Source organism: Oryctolagus cuniculus, chromosome 7 (assembly GCF_964237555.1).
Source record: "Oryctolagus cuniculus chromosome 7, mOryCun1.1, whole genome shotgun sequence".
Classification (NCBI taxonomy): Eukaryota; Metazoa; Chordata; class Mammalia; order Lagomorpha; family Leporidae; genus Oryctolagus; species Oryctolagus cuniculus.
This window is the reverse complement of record NC_091438.1, coordinates 153,782,948-153,802,605: the sequence shown is the minus strand read 5'-3', so window position 1 is coordinate 153,802,605 and position 19,658 is coordinate 153,782,948. Positions and strand designations below refer to the sequence as shown.

General features: G+C 47.4%; 1 protein-coding gene and 1 long non-coding RNA gene across 4 annotated transcripts in view; both read left to right on the top strand.

Moving 5' to 3' along the window:
- The first annotated feature begins 214 nt into the window (after nt 1-214).
- The window catches only part of SPEN (spen family transcriptional repressor), a 95,078-nt gene continuing 75,634 nt past the window's right edge, over nt 215-19,658 (top strand). For 2 of the 3 annotated variants that reach the window (XM_051836528.2, XM_051836529.2), the window contains exon 1: nt 216-676. In XM_051836528.2, the coding sequence (XP_051692488.2) occupies nt 594-676 (83 nt within the window). In that variant the 5' untranslated portion in view covers nt 216-593. Of the gene's footprint in view, nt 677-19,658 lie in introns of all 3 variants that reach the window. The other variant, XM_051836530.2, reaches the window with a different exon arrangement.
- LOC127488242 (uncharacterized) lies at nt 1,339-4,282 on the top strand. The gene is made up of 2 exons (XR_007915793.2): nt 1,339-1,472; nt 3,945-4,282. It is a non-coding gene; the product is annotated as an uncharacterized lncRNA (long non-coding RNA).

The following is a 19,658-nucleotide window of genomic DNA, read 5'->3' as shown; positions in this document are numbered from 1 at the left end:
CCGACCGAGCGCCGGGCGGCGGCGGCCCCGCCCCGCGGCGGCTCCGCGCCTGCGCACGGGGCCCAGCGCGAGCGTTCCTGCCCGGCCCACGTTCCTCCCGCCCCGCCCGGCCCGCGCGCCTGCGCGCCGGCTGGGAGGAACGCGGTGTCGCGGCCTCGCGGGTGGGCGGACGCGCGCGCGCCCGCGGCGAGGGGGAGGCGGCCAGGCGGCGGGAGGCGGGCCGCGCGCGCCGGTGGGAAGCGTCCGGCTGCCACAGCGCCAGCTCCGTCGTAGTCGCTGCCGCCCGGGTCCCGCTCGCCCCTCCTCCCGCTCCCCCCGCCCGCCGCCGCCCGGGCGCATGCGCCGCCGGAGCGCGAGGGTCGGCTTCGGGTGTGTGGTGGCGGCAGAGCGGAGCTGCGAGGCCCGAGAGTCAGAACCTGGGGGAGAGGGATGGTCTCTGCACGGGGGGGAGCCGGAGGAGCCGCCGCCGCTGCCGACGCCACCGCCGCAGCCGCCGCCGCCGCCGCCCCGGCGCCCGCCTCCCGGCGCTGACGGTCTCGTACGAAGCCGGCGAGGGGGAGCCAGCAGCGGCGGTCGCCGGCACGCCGCCCAGCATGGTCCGGGAAACCAGGCACCTCTGGGTGGGCAACTTACCGGAGAACGTGCGGGAAGAGAAGATCATCGAGCATTTCAAACGGTGAGTGACACGAGGCCCCCGGGCCGCGCTCGCTCGGCGGGCGCCGCTCCCAGCCCCGGCCCGTTGCCGGCCCCTCCCGGTGCGCGGGGTAGCCGAGGAGCGGCCCCGGCCCCAGACCCGCGGAGCGGCGGCGGCGCTCGCGCGGGCCGACCCCGCCGGCCGCTCGCCCGTCCGCGTCGCGGCGCTGGGCCTCGGACGCCGGCGGCGCCCGGGGAGGAGGCTGCGGGGCCCGGCCTCCGCGCCGCCGGCGGCCCGAGGGTGCCCTCGGCGGGGGCGCGTCCCTGCGCCCGGGCCCCGGGCCCGCCGGGCGGCCGCCGCTCGTGTAGACCGCGGGCGGGCAGCGCGGGGACCGCTCGCGGCGCCCTGGCGGGCCGGGCCGCCGGCGCCGTCTCCCTGATGTCGAGAATCAGGTGGCGGGGAGAGCCGAGCGTGGCGCCACGCCGGGATGTCGGCTCTCCCCGGCTCCCCGCGCGCGGGCGCGGGTGCGGGTGCAGCCGCCGGGTCTCTTTGTGCAGCGCCTGCGTGCGGGGCTGACAGGCCCGGGGCGGCCCGCAGTGTGCGCCTCCGGCCGTGCAGCGAGTCGGGGAGCTTACGGGGCGTCCCTATTAGTGAGTCAGCCTGGGAAAAGTGGGCCGAGCCGCTCCGCGGGCGACACGGAAGCAGCGGCCGCAGAGCGCCGCCGCCTCGTCCGTGGAGGAGCCCTGCTGCTGTCGGTGGCTGCTGTTACTGGGCATTAAATCCTCGCCGCTGGGGCGCGCGTGTGCGCGTGTCCGCGTGTGAAAAGGCGCCGGCGATGGTGAGGCCATTGAGGAGCGGGCGGCGCGCGCCTCCCGGCCGCCCCGCGTCTGCGGCGCCGGGCGCGGGCGAGGCTCCGCGCGGCCCTGGGAAGCGGATGGGAACTTTTTCTGGCTGGCGCTGCTCCACCCCTTACCCGCCCCCCAGCCCTCCCCTCCCCTCGTCAGTGTTTTGGTGGAAAAAGCATTCCGGGGCAGGTTCCCGCAGTGGGAAGACCGGCGGGACGCGCTCGGCTCCGTGTGCTCGCGCGCTCGGTCGGGGCGTCGCTGCATGGGAAATTCGCAGGCTGCGACGCGCAGACACGTGCGCTGCAGCAGCGGGCCCTCCGCCCGCGGCCAGACGTGCCACTTGGCGTGATGCAGATGCGAGGGACGGGGTGCGCTTCTGCCCGGCAACTGGACGCTGCTGCCCGAGGAGGGTGCAGGGACGGAGGGGGGGAGCCTCCGAGGCAGGGCCGGAGGTTTGAGGTGGACGGTGCTGCGGTCCGGCTCGTGTGAATGACTCTAAAATGGCGGCCAGGACCCACTTTCTGTGGGAATCGGCGGAGCCGATCTCCATGCACCGGGGAGGAGGGGGCGCCCTGGAAAGCGAGCGGCGGTCTGCAGCGGCGGCGTCGTAGGGCTCGGCGGGCGCGCTGCTCGCGGCGGCACTACGGAGAGTCTGCCTCTGGCAGAGCGAAAGCAGATGCTGGGGTCGGGTCGTGTGTCCCCGCATCCCCTTTAATTTAAAGGCGACTCTCTTTTCCATTTCTAAGCATTTTTTTTTAGTCCATTGAATAGTTGTTTTTTTTTTTAAACGGGCTTAAAGACTCAACGTACACCGGAGAAGAGTCTCACCTTCACCCATACCCTGCGATTCCTTAGCACTCCCCCCAACCGATCTCTCTTTGGTTTCTTGTTTATCTTTCTGCATGTGCAAGAGATGTTCTTGCTGATCCAGCTATGAAGCTAAGTGGACCTTGTTTGGAGGAATTCAGACCTTCCATCCCTATTGTGAAATACGTTTTGTAAAATGCGTGATTGCTACTGGAAGGGAAAACTAAATTGGTCATTTAAATGATAAAGAAAAAACAGCAGTTATCAGAATAATGGTTCTGCAAGATACTTAACATTCACCTCTAGTGTCTTCAAGAAATCAGAATGAGAAAGCATGCAATACCTACATGGAAAGAAGTTTAAGTGTCTGCTTTTACCCTTCTCCCTAGCTGATTGCAGCATTAACTAATAACTGTTTTACAGGATTAGGAGGTGTACACTGGGAATACATAATATAAAATGTATTTAAGGTGAATGTTCTTTTAACAGTGATTAGGCTTTTGTAGTTATTTGGATTTTTAAAGAAGACTAAGCTAGACAGCTGTGGGGGCAGGGCAGCTTAGAGACATTTTAAGGGGAGAAATAAAGGCGGGTCAGTATTTTTAATTTATATTTTAATCAGTGTTTCAGGTGGACAATAGATTGAGGGAGGGATGCTGATTGGGCTTTTTTCTTCTCAGTGCCAGAAAAAACCAAATCCTAAAAATGTAATGAGAGCATTTTTAGAAATTGACTGCAATAACAGTCTATTGTGTTCATTGTCTTTACTGGTTTCAGTATGTTGATTAAAATAAATTAAACAAGGATTAGTTCTGAATCTGTGTTTTAGTTAACAAAGATTCATTACAGGGGCACAATAGAGAAAGTCCTTTCCTTTGTATGTTAGCAGGGTTGAAGGGGGAAGGGAGGAGTTACACAACAATTGGTTGCTGTCTTTTGGCTGTGAGAGAGGTGTGTGCAAAGGCAGCTCCTTGAATTAGAATGACCCAATGAATAGAACCCTTGAAAGATGTTACACCTTATTTTCTTTATGCCTTACTTTCAAATTTTTAGTAACATTATGTTCTTCCTAGCCACCCCTCAGTTTTAGAAACTAAAGATTATGCATTGATTGAGCAATGTAACCCCTTATGTAAACATTTTGTTAAAGAATGAGACCTAAAATTTTGCTTTTGCTAATTAAAAGAAAATTTAGAGCTTTATTTGTTTATTTCAAAGTCAGAGTTATAGAGAGAGGGAGAGACAGAGAGAGATCTTCCATCCTCTGGTTCTCTTTCCAAATTGCCGCAATAGCCAAGGCTGGGCCTGGCCAGAGCCAGGAGCTGCTTCCAGGTCTTCCATGTGAGTAGCAGGGGCCCAAGAACTTGGGCTGTCTTCTGCTGCTTTCCCAGGCCATAAGCAGGGAGCTGGATCAGAAGCAGAGCAGTTGGGTTTTAAACTGGTGTCCATAAGGGATGCCGGCATTGGCAGAGGGCAATGGCTTTACCCATATCGCCACAATGCCAGCACCATTTAAAATGTTTTTAACAGTGGTTTTCCTGAGTTTTAAGTAGGTGGAATAAATGTTACGTGTTGCGTATATTCAGATCCTCACTTCTGGGATACTAGATAAATTAATATTGATGAATTTCCTTGTCCTTATTTTATTATAAAAAAAGATGGGGGTCAGCACTGTGGTGTAGTGGGTAAAGCCACTACCTGCAGTGCCAGCATCCCATATAGGTGCCGGTTCGAGTCCTGGCTGCTCCACTTCCGATCCAGCTCTCTGCTATGGCCTGGGAAAGCAGTGGAAGATGGCCCAAATCCTTGGGCCCCTGCACCCACGTGGAGGACCTGGAAGAAGCTCCTGGCTCCTGGCTTCAGATCAGCACAGCTCCAGCCTTTGAGGCCAACGGGGGAGTTGGAAGACCTCTCTCTCTCTCTCTCTCTCCCCACCTCTCCTCCTCTCTGTGTAACTCTGATTTTCAAATAAATAAATGAATCTTTAAAAAAATAATTTTGACTTAAATTTCAATCATTGTGGCATACTGCATTGCTTCATTGTTCTATTTAGACCTGAGGGTTTCTATGGAACGGCCTCTTGATTTTGAATATCCTGGTTTTGAATATCTATTTTCATGATAGGTTTTGCATATTAAAATTAAAGCAAAATTCATAGTTATCCTGAAATAGCACTAAAAGTTAATACAGAATGCTTAAATTGTGTATTTTATTTTCTGAAAAGGATGCTTTTAGTGGGTTGGAAGAAAATGCAGGGTCAGCACAGGGAAGAATGATGGTGTTTGACTGGAGTGGGCATTTTTGTTGTTTCTTCCTAATTTTTTGTTTGCTTATTTGAAAGTCAGAGAGAGACTTCTAATTGCTGATTCATTCCCTAAATTCCTGCAACAGCCAGGGTGGGACCAGGTCAAAGGCAGCAGCGGGGAACTCACTCTGGGTTTCTCACATGGGTAGCAGGAACCCAGTCACTTGCGCTGTCACCAGTTTTCTATGGTCTGCATTAGTAGGAAGCTGGAATTAGGAGAGGAGCTGGGTATCAAACCCAGACTTTCCATTATGGGACATGGGCATCTCAACTACTAGGCTAAGTGCTTGCCCTATAAAATATTTATTTTTGAAATCCATGCATATAAAGGTTTTAAAAAAAGTTCATGGACAATGTGTATTACGCAAAAGTATTTCAAAAAAGTTTTTGCAACAAAAAACTTTTGAGTTTCCATACACTAAAACCCAACTGTATTTCACAAAAATTATGTGGCTTCTAATAAGACAAATAATAGGTTCTTAAGTAGCCTAAACAGTGTCTAACATGAAGATATACATATCCCTGCAGTTTGTTGCTGAACTAAAACTCTTATGCCGGGTGTGTAGGGTAAGAAGTAATGTCTTCCAGAGTGCTTGTTAGGGCACAGAGGGATCGTAGCTGTCCCCAGTTCAGATCCAGCTTTCTGTGTGGTGGGCAGCAGCACTTGATGGTTTCTGCCGCCCACGTGGGAGACTGGGGTGGAGCGCCTGGCTTTGGCCTGGCCCAGCCCCAGCCGTTGCAGGCATTTGGGGAGTGAACCAGCAGATAAAAGATCCCCTGTCACTTTGCCTTTCAAAAAAATAAAAGTTTCCCATTTGATTTTTCCCCAAAATGTTCCTTAACTGTAAGGAATTCTTGAACTGTAACCACTCTAATTAGTTTTCACAGTGCACTATGCTGTTTTCCCTTAAAATGTGAGTTGCTATAAGGCAAATAAAAATAGTATTTTTACATAGACACAACTGATATATAAAGATGGTTGGAAATTTACAGATAAGTGTTACTTCATTTAGTCTGTTGTTCAGCAGGCTAATACTATCTATTTCAAGGTGCCGAATAACATTTGGATTATCTAGTAACAAAATTTGTCATATACTTTGCAGTGAAAAGATGTTCTTGATGTAAAATTCTAAAGTATTCCAATATTCAGTTTCAGATTATTCCCCCTATGTGTGTCCCTGTCTGCCAAATTGAAAATTAACATACATTAAAAAAACAGTAGAATGGCTTTATAAAATCTCCATTTAAAAGGTGAACGTTTGTCCTGGTGGTTCATTGCTTGTATCCCACATAGGAGTACCTATGTTTGACACCTAACTCAAGGTTTCTGCCAGTGCAGGCTCTGGGAGGCAGTGTTGATGATTCAAGTGGGTGGATTCCTGCAACCCACATAGCAGACTTGGATTGAGTTTACAACTCTTGGTTTCTGCCCCGCCCAGTCCTGAACACTGTGGGCATTTGGGAGGTGAACCTAACTTGGGTGACTTTTTGAAAGAATTACATACAATTTGATTGTAGAAATGAATTCGACTCTAGCATATTTATTTAGTTTTAGATTTACTTATTATTTATTTGGAAGGCGGAATGACAGGGAGACACACAGAGATCTTCCATTTGCTGTTTCACTCCCTAAATGCTGCAATAACCAGGGTTACACCCAGGTAAAAGCCAGGAACTGGGAGTTCCTGCATTGCTGTTCGTTCTGTAGTACTCCCAGTTAGGAAACATTTAAAAAAAGATTTATTTATGGCCGGCGCCGCGGCTCATTAGGCTAATCCTCCGCCTTGCGGCGCCGGCACACCGGGTTCTAGTCCCGGTGGGGGCGCCGGATTCTGTCCCGGTTGCCCCTCTTCCAGGCCAGCTCTCTGCTGTGGCCCGGGAGTGCAGTGGAGGATGGCCCAAGTCCTTGGGCCCTGCACCCTATGGGAGACCAAGAGGAAGTACCTGGCTCCTGCCATCGGATCAGCGCGGTGCGCTGGCCGCAGTGGCCATTGGAGGGTAAACCAACGGCAAAGGAAGACCTTTCTCTCTGTCTCTCTCTTACTGTCCACTCTGCCTGTCAAAAAAAAAATTTTATTTTATTTTACTTGAAAGAGTTACATAGAGAAGGAGAGGCAGAGAGAGAGGTCTTCATTCCGCCGGTTCACTCCCCAATTGGCCGCAGTGGTCGGAGCTGCGCCAGTCCGGAGCCAGGAGCTTCTTCTGGGTCTCCCACGCGGGTACAGGGGCCCAAGGACTTGGGCCATCTTCTACTGCTTTCCCAGGCCATAGCAGAGAGCTGGATCGGAAGTGGAGCAGCCAGGACCTGAACTGGTGCCCATATGGGATGCCAGCACCTCAGGCAGCGGCTTTACCTGCTACTGCCACAGTGCTGCCCCCCAATTAGGAAATATTGACACAGCCTTCCCACCCCCGTTCACAGACCTCACTTCAGTGGTGCCAGCTGTCACAGGTCTCCTTTGCTGGCCCAGCGTCCCACTCAGTGCTACTTGATGCCTGCAGTAGTCATGAGTCCTCAGTCTCCTTCCATCTGCAGCAGTTTTCTGTCTTGCAATTCTCATGAGCCTGAGAGTTTTCAGTGTAAGTGTGTCTTTCTTCAGGATGATCTTCCACCCGAGGCTGTCTGGTACTGCCTAATGGCAGATCAGGGATTCCACAGAGCTGATGCTGTGCCCTTCTCAGAGTATACCAGGAGACGGACCGTATCCATCATTTCCCTATTTGATGAGTGTTTAGTGGGGAGATTTTCTGATATTATGCTGATAGTATCTGCTTATGAGGCCGACACCTTCATCCTTAGCACCTGTTGATAACATACCACTGTGATTGCTGCCAGATGGTGATTCTTACTGTGATTCCTCCTACATTTATTCTACATAGGCAAGAACTAACTAATTTCCTTTGAGTCATTTTCCCTGTTTTTCCTCCCTTTGGGACTTAATCCTGTGCTTATTTATTTTGATATTAAAATCATCCTAGACTTGACTGGTGGGAACTCTTTAAACCAACTCTCTGTGGTATCTTCCCATCATTTTGGATATTTCTTCATTCCTGGCACAACAGAAGCTCTTTTTGTATTTTACTTGTCCCAGTCCTGAAATCAGTCATTTCTCCAAGAAACCCTGGTTTGTTTAGTGTGGGTGTCATGAGCAGATCCTGTTTATAAGAAGTAGGTCCTTTGTATGAATTGTATCTTTCCACAGTGTCGAGCTTTCTTAATGAATCACGTTAATTTAGCTGTGAGCTTTGTGGGCTTCACTGGATATGCAGTCACTTCAGGTGCTCTCCATTTCATTCATTAGTGATGGGGTCGAATTGGTAAGCGATGTGATGTCATAGCGGTCTCTAGTATACATCAGCCATATACTTTTTTTGTTTTTAAGATTTATTTACTTATTTGAAAGGCAAGGGTGAGAGAGAGAGAGAGGGAGAGAGGTCGTCCATCCACTAGTTCACTCCCCAGATGGCTGCAATGGCCAGTGCTGAGCCCAGGCCAAAGCCAGGAGTCTGGAATTCCATCCAGGTCTCTTACTTGGTGTCAGGGGCCAAGTACTTGGGCCACCTTCCAGTGCTTACCCAGGCACCTTAGCAGGGAGCCGGATTGGGAGTGAAGCAGCTGGAACTATAACTGGTGCTTGTATGGGATGCTGGTATTGTAGGTGTTGGTCCAGCCTGCTGTGCCACAGCGATGGCCTCCATATATTAACTAATATGTGTGTCATGTTATTTAACACATATAGTAAGAAAGAAGAAAATAAGGTTAATGAACAGGTAAGTCCAAGAGAGACAGAGTATGTCTTTGGAGAGTTTCAGACATTGATCCTCCCCTTGCAAGGAAGTTAGCAATGAGTCAGTCAGAGCCTTTGGTGAATTCCCTGGGTGTCCATAGTAGCAGATTTCACAGACTATCTTAAATTCTGATTGATAGTGCCATGTCTGCTCTGGAGGGCCAGGTATTCATTCATTCATCCCCACCCTCCTACCCCCCCTCCCCGGTCTCTGTCTCTTTCTTTCTCAGATCTGCCTTCTGTTGCTTCACTCTCCTCTCCAAATACCCCCAACAGCCAGGGACTGGACCAGGTTGAAGCCTGAATCTAGAAACTCCATCCAGGTCTCCCACATGAGTAGCAGGGGCCCACGTACTTGAGCCATCACTACTGCCTCCCTTGGCACACATTAGCAGATAGCTGGAATCAGGAGCAGACCTGGTACTTGACCAAGGCATTTGGTTAAGGGATGTAGGCGTCACACAGATCAGTCCTTCATCGTCTAGATCCAAGGTGTGATTGGTTATGCTTTAGTTTTCATTAGTTGTGTTCTTGGATGTGGTTTGATTGTGCTCTCCTGGGTGTTGGTAAACATGTTTTAAATTTTGTTTGAATTTTGTGGTGCAATGGGTTAAGCCACTACCTACAGTGCCAGCATCCCATATGGGTGCCCGTTTGAGTCCTAGCTGCTCTGCTTCTGATCCAGCTCCCTGCTGATGCTCTTGGGAAAGCAGCAGAAGATGGCCCAAATGCTTGGACCCTTGTATCCATTTGGGAGACCCAGGTGAAGCTCCTAGGTCTCAGTCATGGCCCAGTCATAGCCATGGCAGCCATTTGAGGGGTGAACCAGTGGATCAAAGACATCACTTTCTATCTTTGCACACACACCTTCCCTCCCCACCTTTTAACTCTGCCTATCAAATAAAGTAAATCATTAAAAAAATTTTGTCTTAAATACTTCAAAATTCTGTGTCAACATGGAGCCAATCTTACTTTATACAGTAGATATTTAAATATTTATTCATTTATTTGAAAGAGTTACAGAGGTGTTTCATCCTCTAGTTCACTCTTCAAATGGCCACAATGGCTAGAGCTGGCCAATCTGAAGCCAGGAGCTTCCTCTGGGTCTCCAGGTCTCTCATATGGGTGCAGAGGCCCAAGCACTTGGACCGTCTTCCACTGCTTTCCCATGCCATAGCAGAGAGCCAGAGCAGAAGTGGAGCAGCCAGGGCTTGAACTGGCATCCATATGGGATGCCGGCACTGCAGTTGGTGGCTCTACCCTCTACACAACAGGGCCAGTGCTGTGGTGTAGCAGGTAAAGCTGCTGCCGCCTGCAATGCCAACATCCCATGTGGGTGCCAGTTTGAGTCTCGGCTGCTCCCCACTAACATGCCTGGGAAAGCAGCAGAAGATTGCCCAAGTTCTTGGGTCCCTACACCCACATGGGAGACCCCAAAGATTCCAGCTCCTGGCTTCAGACTAGACCACCTCCAGCTGTTGCGGCCATGTGGGGAGTGAGCCAGCAGCTGGAAGATCTCTCTCTCCCTATCTATAAATGCTGCCTTAAAAAAAAAAAATGAGGGCCAGTGCTGTGACAAAGCTGGTAAAGCTGCTGCCTGCAGCCAGCATCTCATGAGTGCTGGTTCATGTCCTGGCTGTTCCACTTCTGATCCAGCTCTCTGCTATGGCCTGGGAAAGCAGTGGAAGATGGCCCAGGTCCTTGGGCCCCTGCACCTGCATGGAGACCCAAAGGAGGCGCCAGGCTCCTGGCTTTGCAACGACAGCTCTGGCCTTTGTGACCATTTGGGGAGTGAACCAGCAGATGAAAGACCTGTCCATCCGTGTGTCTGTCTGTCTGTCTGTCTCTCTCTCTCTCTCTTTCCACCCCCTCCCTCCAACTCTGCCTGTCAAAAAAAAATAAGTAAATTTTTAAATAAAGTAAATCTTAAAAAAAAAAAAAAGACTTGGGATGGATGATGCTGGTGTTCCGTATTGGAGTGCTTGGGTTTGAGTCCTGATTCCAGCTTCTTGCTAATGCAAAATATGGGAGGCAGTGGTGATGGTTCCTGCCAGCTCTGTAGGAGATACAGCTTGGATTCCTAGCTTGGGCTTTAGCCTCCGGCCCAGGGCAGTTGAAGGCATTGGGGAATGAACTGTGGATGTGAGGGAGTGTGCTCTCTAGTGCTTGCATGCTGTCTCTCTCTTTTTTTTTTTGAAAGCAAACCAAGATCTGGGTCCTCAGTTTGCCTATTGCTGCAGAGCTGTGTGTGTTACATGAACATACACCTCTGAGTCACATGATTTCAAACTTTGGGTTCATGTATATTCTAGTACATGAGTTCTTTCTAACCTCCCCATTTCCTTGTTTGTAAATCCCTTCTCAGACAGCAAGAAACTTGACTCCCAGTCTGTTTCCCATTATTTGTTCTTCCTTTTCTTTTTCTTTTTTTCCCAAATTCGTATTCATTTGAAAGAGAGTTACCAAGAGAGGTAGAGCCAGAGAGAAAGAAAGGTCTTCTTTCTGCTGGTTCACTCCCCAACTGACCACAATGGCCAGAGTGGAGCTGATCTGAAGCCGGGACCCAAGAGCTTCTTCCTGGTCTCCCACGTGGGTATACGGGCCCAAGCACTTGGGCCATCTTTGCTGTTTTCCCAGGTCGTAGCAGAGAGCTGGATTGTAAAAGGAGCAGCTGGGGCTTGAACCGGTGCCCATATGGGATGCCGGGACTGCAAGCTGGGGCTTTAAGGCACTGTGCCACAGTGCCGGCCCCCCATTATTCATACCTTTACCAGTTGCTCAATTTTGTGTTCATGTAACTATTATCCTACTGCTCTGCTTCCTCCTCTGCTACATCTGGGTGCATTGACCCTGTTGCCCCTGCATGACATCCTTTGTCTATACTCTCTTGGAGCAGAGGGGGCAAAGAAAGGGAAAGATGGTGGGGCCACGAGTAACTTGTGTATTTTTGCCCTATTCTCTCCTAAGAGGCAAATTGTGGTTGAATGGACAGCCTACTTGCGGTGCCATTTAAAGCAGCCTCACTTGTAAGATTTTAGTTTGGTTTTCTACTTCTTCTTGCATTGTAACTTTCCCTGTGGCCTGGGCTTAATCACTGGATCAGTATGAACTTTATCGTATGCTGAGTCATGCAGAAGAGGTGGTAGTGAGAAGGGCGTTCATTTCTCAGGAATAATATTAGGAATCATTGCTGCATTTATTTGGATGTCAACCTCTCACTTTATGTGGTATCTCAGCTAAAAGTTTTGTGGCCCTACTTGCCTCTCTGTTTCTCTCTTCCTCCCTCTCATTGCTCTTGCCCCTTTCTTTTTTTTTTTATTTTTTTATTTTTATTTTTGACAGAGTGGACAGTGAGAGAGAGACAGAGAGAAAGGTCTTCCTTTTGCCATTGGTTCACCCTCCAATGGCTGCCGCAGCCGGCACACTGCGGCTGGCACATCGCGCTGATCCGAAGCCAGGAGCCAGGTGCTTCTCCTGGTCTCCCATGGGGTGCAGGGCCCAAGCACTTGGGCCATCCTCCACTGCACTCCCTGGCCACAGCAGAGAGCTGGCCTGGAAGAGGGGCAACCGGGACAGAATCTGGAGCCCCGACCGGGACTAGAACCTGGTGTGCCGGCGCCGCTAGGCGGAGGATTAGCCTGTTGAGCCGCGGCGCCGGCCAAGTTTTATTATTTTTTAAAAGGTTTTTAATTTTATTTATTTGAAAAGTAGAATTGCAGAGAGAAGAGACAGAGACAGAGAAAGATGTTCCATCTGCTGCTTTGCTCCCCTAATGGCTTCAACAGCAGGAGCTGAGCCAGGCTGACGCCAGTATCCAGGAGCTCTGTCTGGGTCTTCCATGTGGTGGGCAGGAACACAAGTCCTTGGGCCATCCTCTGCTGCCTTCCCAGGCGCATTAGCAGGAAAGTGGAGTGGAAGCAGAGTATCATAGACTTGAACCAGCATTCTGACATGGGATGCATATGTCTCATATAAAATCATTTACAAAATTGTTTCCTACTAAATCTGCATAAAATGTTTGTATAAAATTGTTTTTTATACAGTGTATGGCACTATATAAAAAATTATTTTTCTAGGTCTAGTGTTGTGGTGCAGTAGGTTAAGCTGCCGCTTGCAACACTGGCATCCCATATGAGCACTGGTTCAAGTCCTTGCTGCTCCACTTGCAGCCCAGCTCCCTGCTAATGTACCTGGGAAAACAGTGGAAGATGGCTTGAGAGCACGGACCCCTGCCACCCATGTGGGGGATTAGATGGAGTTTCAGGCTCCTGGCATTGGCCTGGCCCTGGCCCAGCCCTCGTGACTGCTGCAGACATTTGGAAGATCTCTATTGCTCCCTCTCTCTTTGTAACTCTGCCTTTCAAATAAGTAAACTTTTTTAAAAGGATTTTTTTATAAAGATGTTTTCCTCTCTTAAGTAATGGTGCCTGGCTGTGCTCTGAATAATTTCACACTCAGGGCTTTACTGAGAACAGAAGCATTTTCCAAAGTCACATTTATCAAGTGTTCAGGTACAGGAAGCTAGGCAGTCACCATGAATTCAGGAAACAGAGAAGGGGTATAGTTTATAGGTTGAATTACGCTTATTCTCAGTTTTCAAGTTTTCTTAAACTCTTTCTAATTAGAAGTCATAAAAATGTAATCTGTTATGTTTATGACAACTTATTTGCAATAGCCACAAGGTCGATGCAAACCAGTATCCATCACCAAAAGATAGACAAAATGTGTTTATCAGATATATGTTAAACAGATTACATGAGATAGATTATCTTTCAGATTTAGAAAGGAAGCCAGTTCTGACACATGCTCAGTGTGGATAAACTGAAGAAACTTTGCTAGGTGAAATGAGCCCTTGACAGAGGGACAAATATAGTATGACCTATTTACTTGACATACCTAGAGCAGTCACCTCATAGAGACAGCAAGTAGAATAGTGGTGGCTTTCATTTTTACTGTTAGAAGGCCCACTGCAGGGCCGGCGCCGCGGCTCACTAGGCTAATCCTCTGCCTTGCAGTGCCGGCACACCGGGTTCTAGTCCCGGTTCGGGTGCTGGATTCTGTCCCGGTTGCCCCTCTTCCAGGCCAGCTCTCTGCTGTGGCCCAGGAAGGCAGTGGAGGATGGCCCAAGTGCTTGGGCCCTGCACCCCATGGGAGACCAGGATAAGTACCTGGCTCCTGCCATTGGATCAGCGCGTTGTGCCGGCCGCAGCGGCCATTGGAAGGTGAACCAACGGCAAAGGAAGACCTTTCTCTCTGTCTCTCTCTCTCTCACTGTCCACTCTGCCTATCAAAAAAAAAAAAAAAAAAAAAAAAAAGGTCCACTGCAGTAAGCAGTCTTGAACAGCTTGCAGACATGCACAACTATATATATATGTAAATTATAAATTATAATTATAAATTATGAAGCAGGTTTCTAGGTGTGTGACTTAGTTTATAACAGGTACTGTCAAATGTCTTCCTGAGAGGTTCTCTAATTTGTATTTCTGTAAACATTATTATGAAAGTACCTATTTTTTATATTCTGGCCATAACAGGTATTATTAAAATTTTTGGTCTTTGTTTTACATGGTATCATTTCAAAAATCTGGGTTTTTAAAATTCTGAATGAAGTTGAGCAATTAAAAAAAAAGATTTATTTATTTGAAAGAGTTACAGAGAGGCATAGGCAGAGAGAGAAAATCTTCCATCTGCTGGTTCACTCCCCACATGGCTGCAACAGCTGGAGCCAGGCTGATCCGAAGCCAGGAGGCTGGAGCTTCTTGCAGGTCTCCCACACAAGTGTAGGGGCCCAGGGACTTGAGCCCTCTTCTACCAGTTTCCCAGGGCATCAGCAGGGAGCTGGATAGGAAGAGGAGCAGCTGGGACTCAAACTGATACCCATATGGGATGCCGGTACTGCAGGCGTTAGCTTTACCCACTATGCCATGGCGCGGGCCCCAGCTGAGCAATTTTTTTGAGATTATGTTTTTTGGTTTGCCATTTGTATATGAGTATATATTTTTAAAGACTTTCTGTTTTGGTTTTGGCCTGTTGCTTAGGTGTCTGTCTTGTAAGAACTTTGTTCTTAGGAAATCACTTCTCTGTATTGCAAGTATTTTTATCCATTTATCTTTTAATATTTTCTATATAGGATTTGACATTTTTATTTGGCTTGATTTATATGGTCTTTTTCTTTATGGCTTAGAGATTTTACATTATGCCAAATCTTTCCTAGTCGCAAGATTTATGTAACAACTCAATATTTATTTTTATTTTTATTTATTTTTGCCAGAGAGATAACAGAAATCAGCAAACTATTAAAAATCCTCTTGTCACCCCTCCATCCCTTTTTTTCCCTCCTTCCTTTCCCCATCCCTCCAGGTAGAGAAATATCTCAAGGTAGTAACTTTTTTTATAATGAGATTAGGGCTTTGTGCTTCACTGCCTGTTGCTGGCATCAGGAATTCTGACTTTTTTTTTTTGCAATATTTAGTATTATTTGTACTTAGACTAAAGGAGGAATACGTTAGTTATTTAAGGACAGTTTATGACTCTTTTATATATAAATTCATTTCAAATAAATTTCCAGAAAGGATCTGTATCACCATGAAACAAAAATAGCAGATTTTGGGCTATCATTAGCAATCAGTTACCTTCCAGCCAGGTGTGGTTGAAATAGAAAATGCCTTCCCAGGTTGCCTGGTTATAGGAAATGTGGCCTGCAGCTGATTTACGATGAGATAAGGTAGAAGCTTGTCTCTAAATGTGACAAGATGTTTTGTTGTTGTTCAGGTACGTGATAGTCATAATTTTTCTCCTTTTTAAATTAACTTTTTTTCCCCGAAAATGTTTCACATATTTATTACTGAACAAACCCACAAGTCACATCCCCAGTTAAACAAGTCCAGTTCTGCAGACAGTGGTGACATCTCTGCATGGTGTGGTTAGGAAGATGGTATCCTTGATACAGCATAAATACATTTGTGAGCCGAAGTGCAGTTCCTCACAGACACAGCCTGGTTCTTAAACAATGTCTTGTTTTGGAGTTGTACCTGATTTTGTTATCGGTTTTCATCTGAATCCATTGGGGAATGGGGCATTTTTTGTTTGGCCAGGAATCTCTTGATTTTAAACGTCTTGGGGCTGGCATTGTGACGTAATGGGTTAAGCTGCCACCTGCGACACTGAATCCCATATCAGAATCCTGGTGTGGGGATGGCTGGTCTGCTTCTGATGCAGCTCCCTGGGAAGGTGGCAGAGGGTGTCCCAGCTGCTTGGCCACTGCATTCACTTGGGAGATCTGGATGGAGTTCCTGGCTCCTGACTTCAGCCTACCCCAGCCCCAACTATTGTGGTTATTTGGGGGAGGGGGTGTGAACCAGTGGATGGAAGATTTCTTACTGTCTCTGCCTTTCAAATAAATAGAATAAATCTTTAGAAAAAAAAGTCTTGTGAAAAGACATAGTGAGGAAGAGTCTGATAACCTCATCAAAATGGCAGAGAAAAGGAGCAATTTGTGCAGAAGTGTACAATTCAGGTTTTATTATTTTTTTAAAGATTTATTTATTTATTTTATTTTTGACAGGCAGAGTGGACAGTGAGAGAGAGAGAGAGAGAGAGAGAGAGAGAGAGAGAAAGGTCTTCCTTTGCCATTGGTTCACCCTCCAATGGCTGCCATGGCCAGCATGCTGCGGCAGGCGCACCACGCTGATCCGAAGGCAGGAGCCAGGTGCTTCTCCTGGTCTCCCATGGGGTGCAGGGCCCAAGCACTTGGGCCATCCTCCACTGCACTCCCTATTTTTTAAAGATTTTATGTATGTATTTAAGTGGCAGAGTTTAGGCAGAGAGAGGGAGAGACAGAGAAAGCTCTTCCTATCCACTGGTTCACTCCACAGATCTGTTGAGCTGGGCCAGTCAGGAGCCAGGAGCTTTTTCTGGGTCTCCCACGTCTGGGCCCAACTTGGGCTATTTTCCACTGCTTTCCTAGGCCTTAGCAGAGAGCTGAATTGGAAGAGGAGCAGCAGGGACATGAACCCGGGCCGCAGGCGGAAGCTTAGCCACCATGCTGCGGTGCCCGCTTCACAGTTCAGCTGTTCTACATATATTTAGAGTTGTGCAGCCATCGTTACTAATTTCAGAAATTTTTATACCCTAAAATGAAACTTTGTACCTATTAGCAGTCACTTTCCATTTTCTCTTCAGTCCTTGGCAACCATTAATCTACTTGAATTTTATGGATTGACCAAGTTTGAATTTTTGTATATTTAGAATCATGTGATATGTGACTGGCTTCTTTTTTTAAATTTTTTTCAAAGATTTATTTTATTTATTTGAAGGACAGAGTTAGAGAGAGCGTGAGCTCTTCTATCCTGGGTTCATTCCCCAAGTGGCTGTCAGTGGCTGAAGGTGGGCCAGGAACCTGGAGCTTCTTCCCGGTCTCCCATGTGGGTGCAAGGCCCCAAAGACTTGGGCTATCTTCTACTGCTTTCCCAGGCCATATCAGAGAGCTGTATCAGCAGTGGAGCAGCTGGGACTCGAACTGGCGCCCAATCGGGATGCCAGCATTGCAGACGGCAGCTTTACTCACTGTGCTACAACGCCAGCCCTGACGACTGGCTTGTTTCACTTGGCATGTTTTCACAGTTCACCATTACAGCATATATGAGAACCTCTTTTGCTGAACAATATTCAGTTTTATGGACTGTCACATGTTTTATCCATTCCTTAGTTGATGGATATTTGGCCTTTTTCAATTTTTTGACATGAATTATGTGCATGTTTTTATGTAACCATATATCTTTAATCTTTTGAGTATATTCCTAAGCTCTAGAATTGCTGATAATTATATGAAATTCTGTAACATTTTGAGGAACTTTTTTCCAAATTGGCTGTTCTGTTTTACAGTCTCATCAGTAATGTATGAGGGTCGGGTTTCTCTTCATCCTCATCAGCTGTTATTGTCTTTTTTTTTTTCTATTTAGTGAGTGTGAAGTGATACCTCAGTGGTTTTTGGTTTATCTTTCCTTGATGATGTTGTTAAGCATCTTTTTATGTGTTTATTGGCCATTTGTATATCTTTGGAGAAATGTCCAATTATAGTTTTTGCTCATTTAAAAACCTGGATTTTTTGTTTCTCATGGCTGAGCTGTGAAGAGTTCCTTATCAGATATTTAATTTGGGGATATTTTCTCCCATTCTATGGGCTAATGCCTACTTTTGATATCTGCCCTTGATAGAATGAAACCATTAACTTAATTTTTGTCATGTTAGTTAGCTATTGTTTTCAAAGATTTATTTATTTATTTGAAAGGCAGAGTTATATAGAGAGAGAGAAAGAGAAAGGGAGGGAGGGAGGAGAGAGAGAGAGAGATCTTTCATCCGTAGATTCACTCCCCAAATGGCCGTGACAGCCAGAACTGAGTCTGTCTAAAGCCAGGAGCTTTCTCCAGGGTCTCAGAAAGCGCCCAAGGACTTGGGCCATCTTCTGTTGCTTTCTCAGGCACATTTGCAGGGAGCTGGACTGAAAGTGGAGCAGCTGGAACTCAAGCTGGTGCCCATATGGGATACTAGCATCACAGCTTTACCTGCTATGCCACAACGACCCCAGGTTTTTAAATTTCTAGGACTTGCTGGATAATTGTTGAAAAAGTTCAAATATCTACCTATTTGAAAAGCAGAGTGACAGAAAAGAGAGGTAGACAGAGAATGTCGACTGCTGGTTTACTCCACAAAGTCCCCAACAACCAGAGCAGGGCCAGGCTGAAGCTAGGAGTCCTGAATTCCATTCAGGTCTCCCACTTGATGGCAGGGGCTCAGTTATGTGGGCTGTTGTATGCTACCTCCCAGGCACATTAGCAGGAAGTTGGATTACATTTGGAGGTGAGACTTAATCCCTGGCACTCTGATAGGGGACGGTGGCATCCCAATTTGTGGCTTAACCCAATGCATCATGGTGCCCACTCCTTTAATATCTTCTGTTATATTAATGACAGCCTTGACTGATTTTAAAATTGTGACTTGTGTACTTTAAAATGGTTAAAAAAGAACTATTTTTGTTATATTTTCCAATAATCGTTTCTAAAAGTTGAGTTGTGATCATATAGAAAAAATGTGGCCTACTCTTAATTTAATGTTGTTAAATTATTTTTCTCAAAATTCTGCTTTTGGCCTACCTGAAATATTCCCAGTCATTGAAATAGGAAGTAAAATAAAGGTCTGACACAGAGGGGAAACCAGTCTTTTGATCTAAATATAAGATCAAGGGGATTGATTCATAAAATTTTCTTTGCTGTAAAAAGGTAATAAAGTGGTTAATGTTACTACAATATTCCAGATAGTTTTGTGGTTATAATAGATACATTAATGACTGACTTCAGGAGAGAAATGAATTAGAATCTTTTTATAATGTGAAAATATAAACACTTACTGTTCTGTTACAGAGAGCTGAACCAAAACTTTATATTCACTGTTTTTTAAGATTTATTTATTTGAAAGAGTTACAGAGATGCAGAGAGAGAGAGGTCTTCCATTTACTGTTTCATTCACCAGACGGCCTCAATGGCCTGAGCTGGACTGATCCAAAGCCAGGCGCCAGGAGCTTTTTCCGGATATCTCACATGGGTGCAGGGGCCCAAGAATTTGGCTCATCTTCTACTGCTCTCCCAGGCCATAGCAGAGAGTTGGATCGGAAGTAGAGCAGCCGGGTCTCAACATGGTGCCCATATGGGATGCTGGCACTGCAGGTGGTGGCTTTACCTGTTAGGCCACAGTGCCGGCCCTTTATAGTCATTTCTTAGACTCTTTTTATCCCATATGGCATGCTTATTTGATCTTTTCATTCTGTCTGTATATAATGATCACTTGATTTTGAGAAGAAGGAACTTGGTCAAGATTCAAACTGGCGCCTGTATGGGATGCTGGCACTGCAGGTGGCGGCTTTACCCACTATGCCACAGTGCTGGCCCCCCAAGCAGTGTCTTAATGACTGTTCCAAAAGGCACCCACTGCAGATATGACTTTTTTTTTTTTTAAGTATATATTTGAAAGGGAAAGTAAGAGAGAGAGATTGCTCACATCTGCCGCTTGACTTCCCTAATGGCCACAATGTCTAGGGCTGGGCCAGACTGAAACCAGGAGCCAGGAGGTTCTTCCAGGTCTCCTACGTGAGAGAAGGGGACCCAGGACTTGGGTCATCTTCCTCTGCTTTCCCAGGCACATTATTAGCAGGGAGCTGGATTGGAGGTGGAACTCAAACTGGTGCCCAGTGTTGGCTTTACCCACTGTGCCATAACACCAGCCTC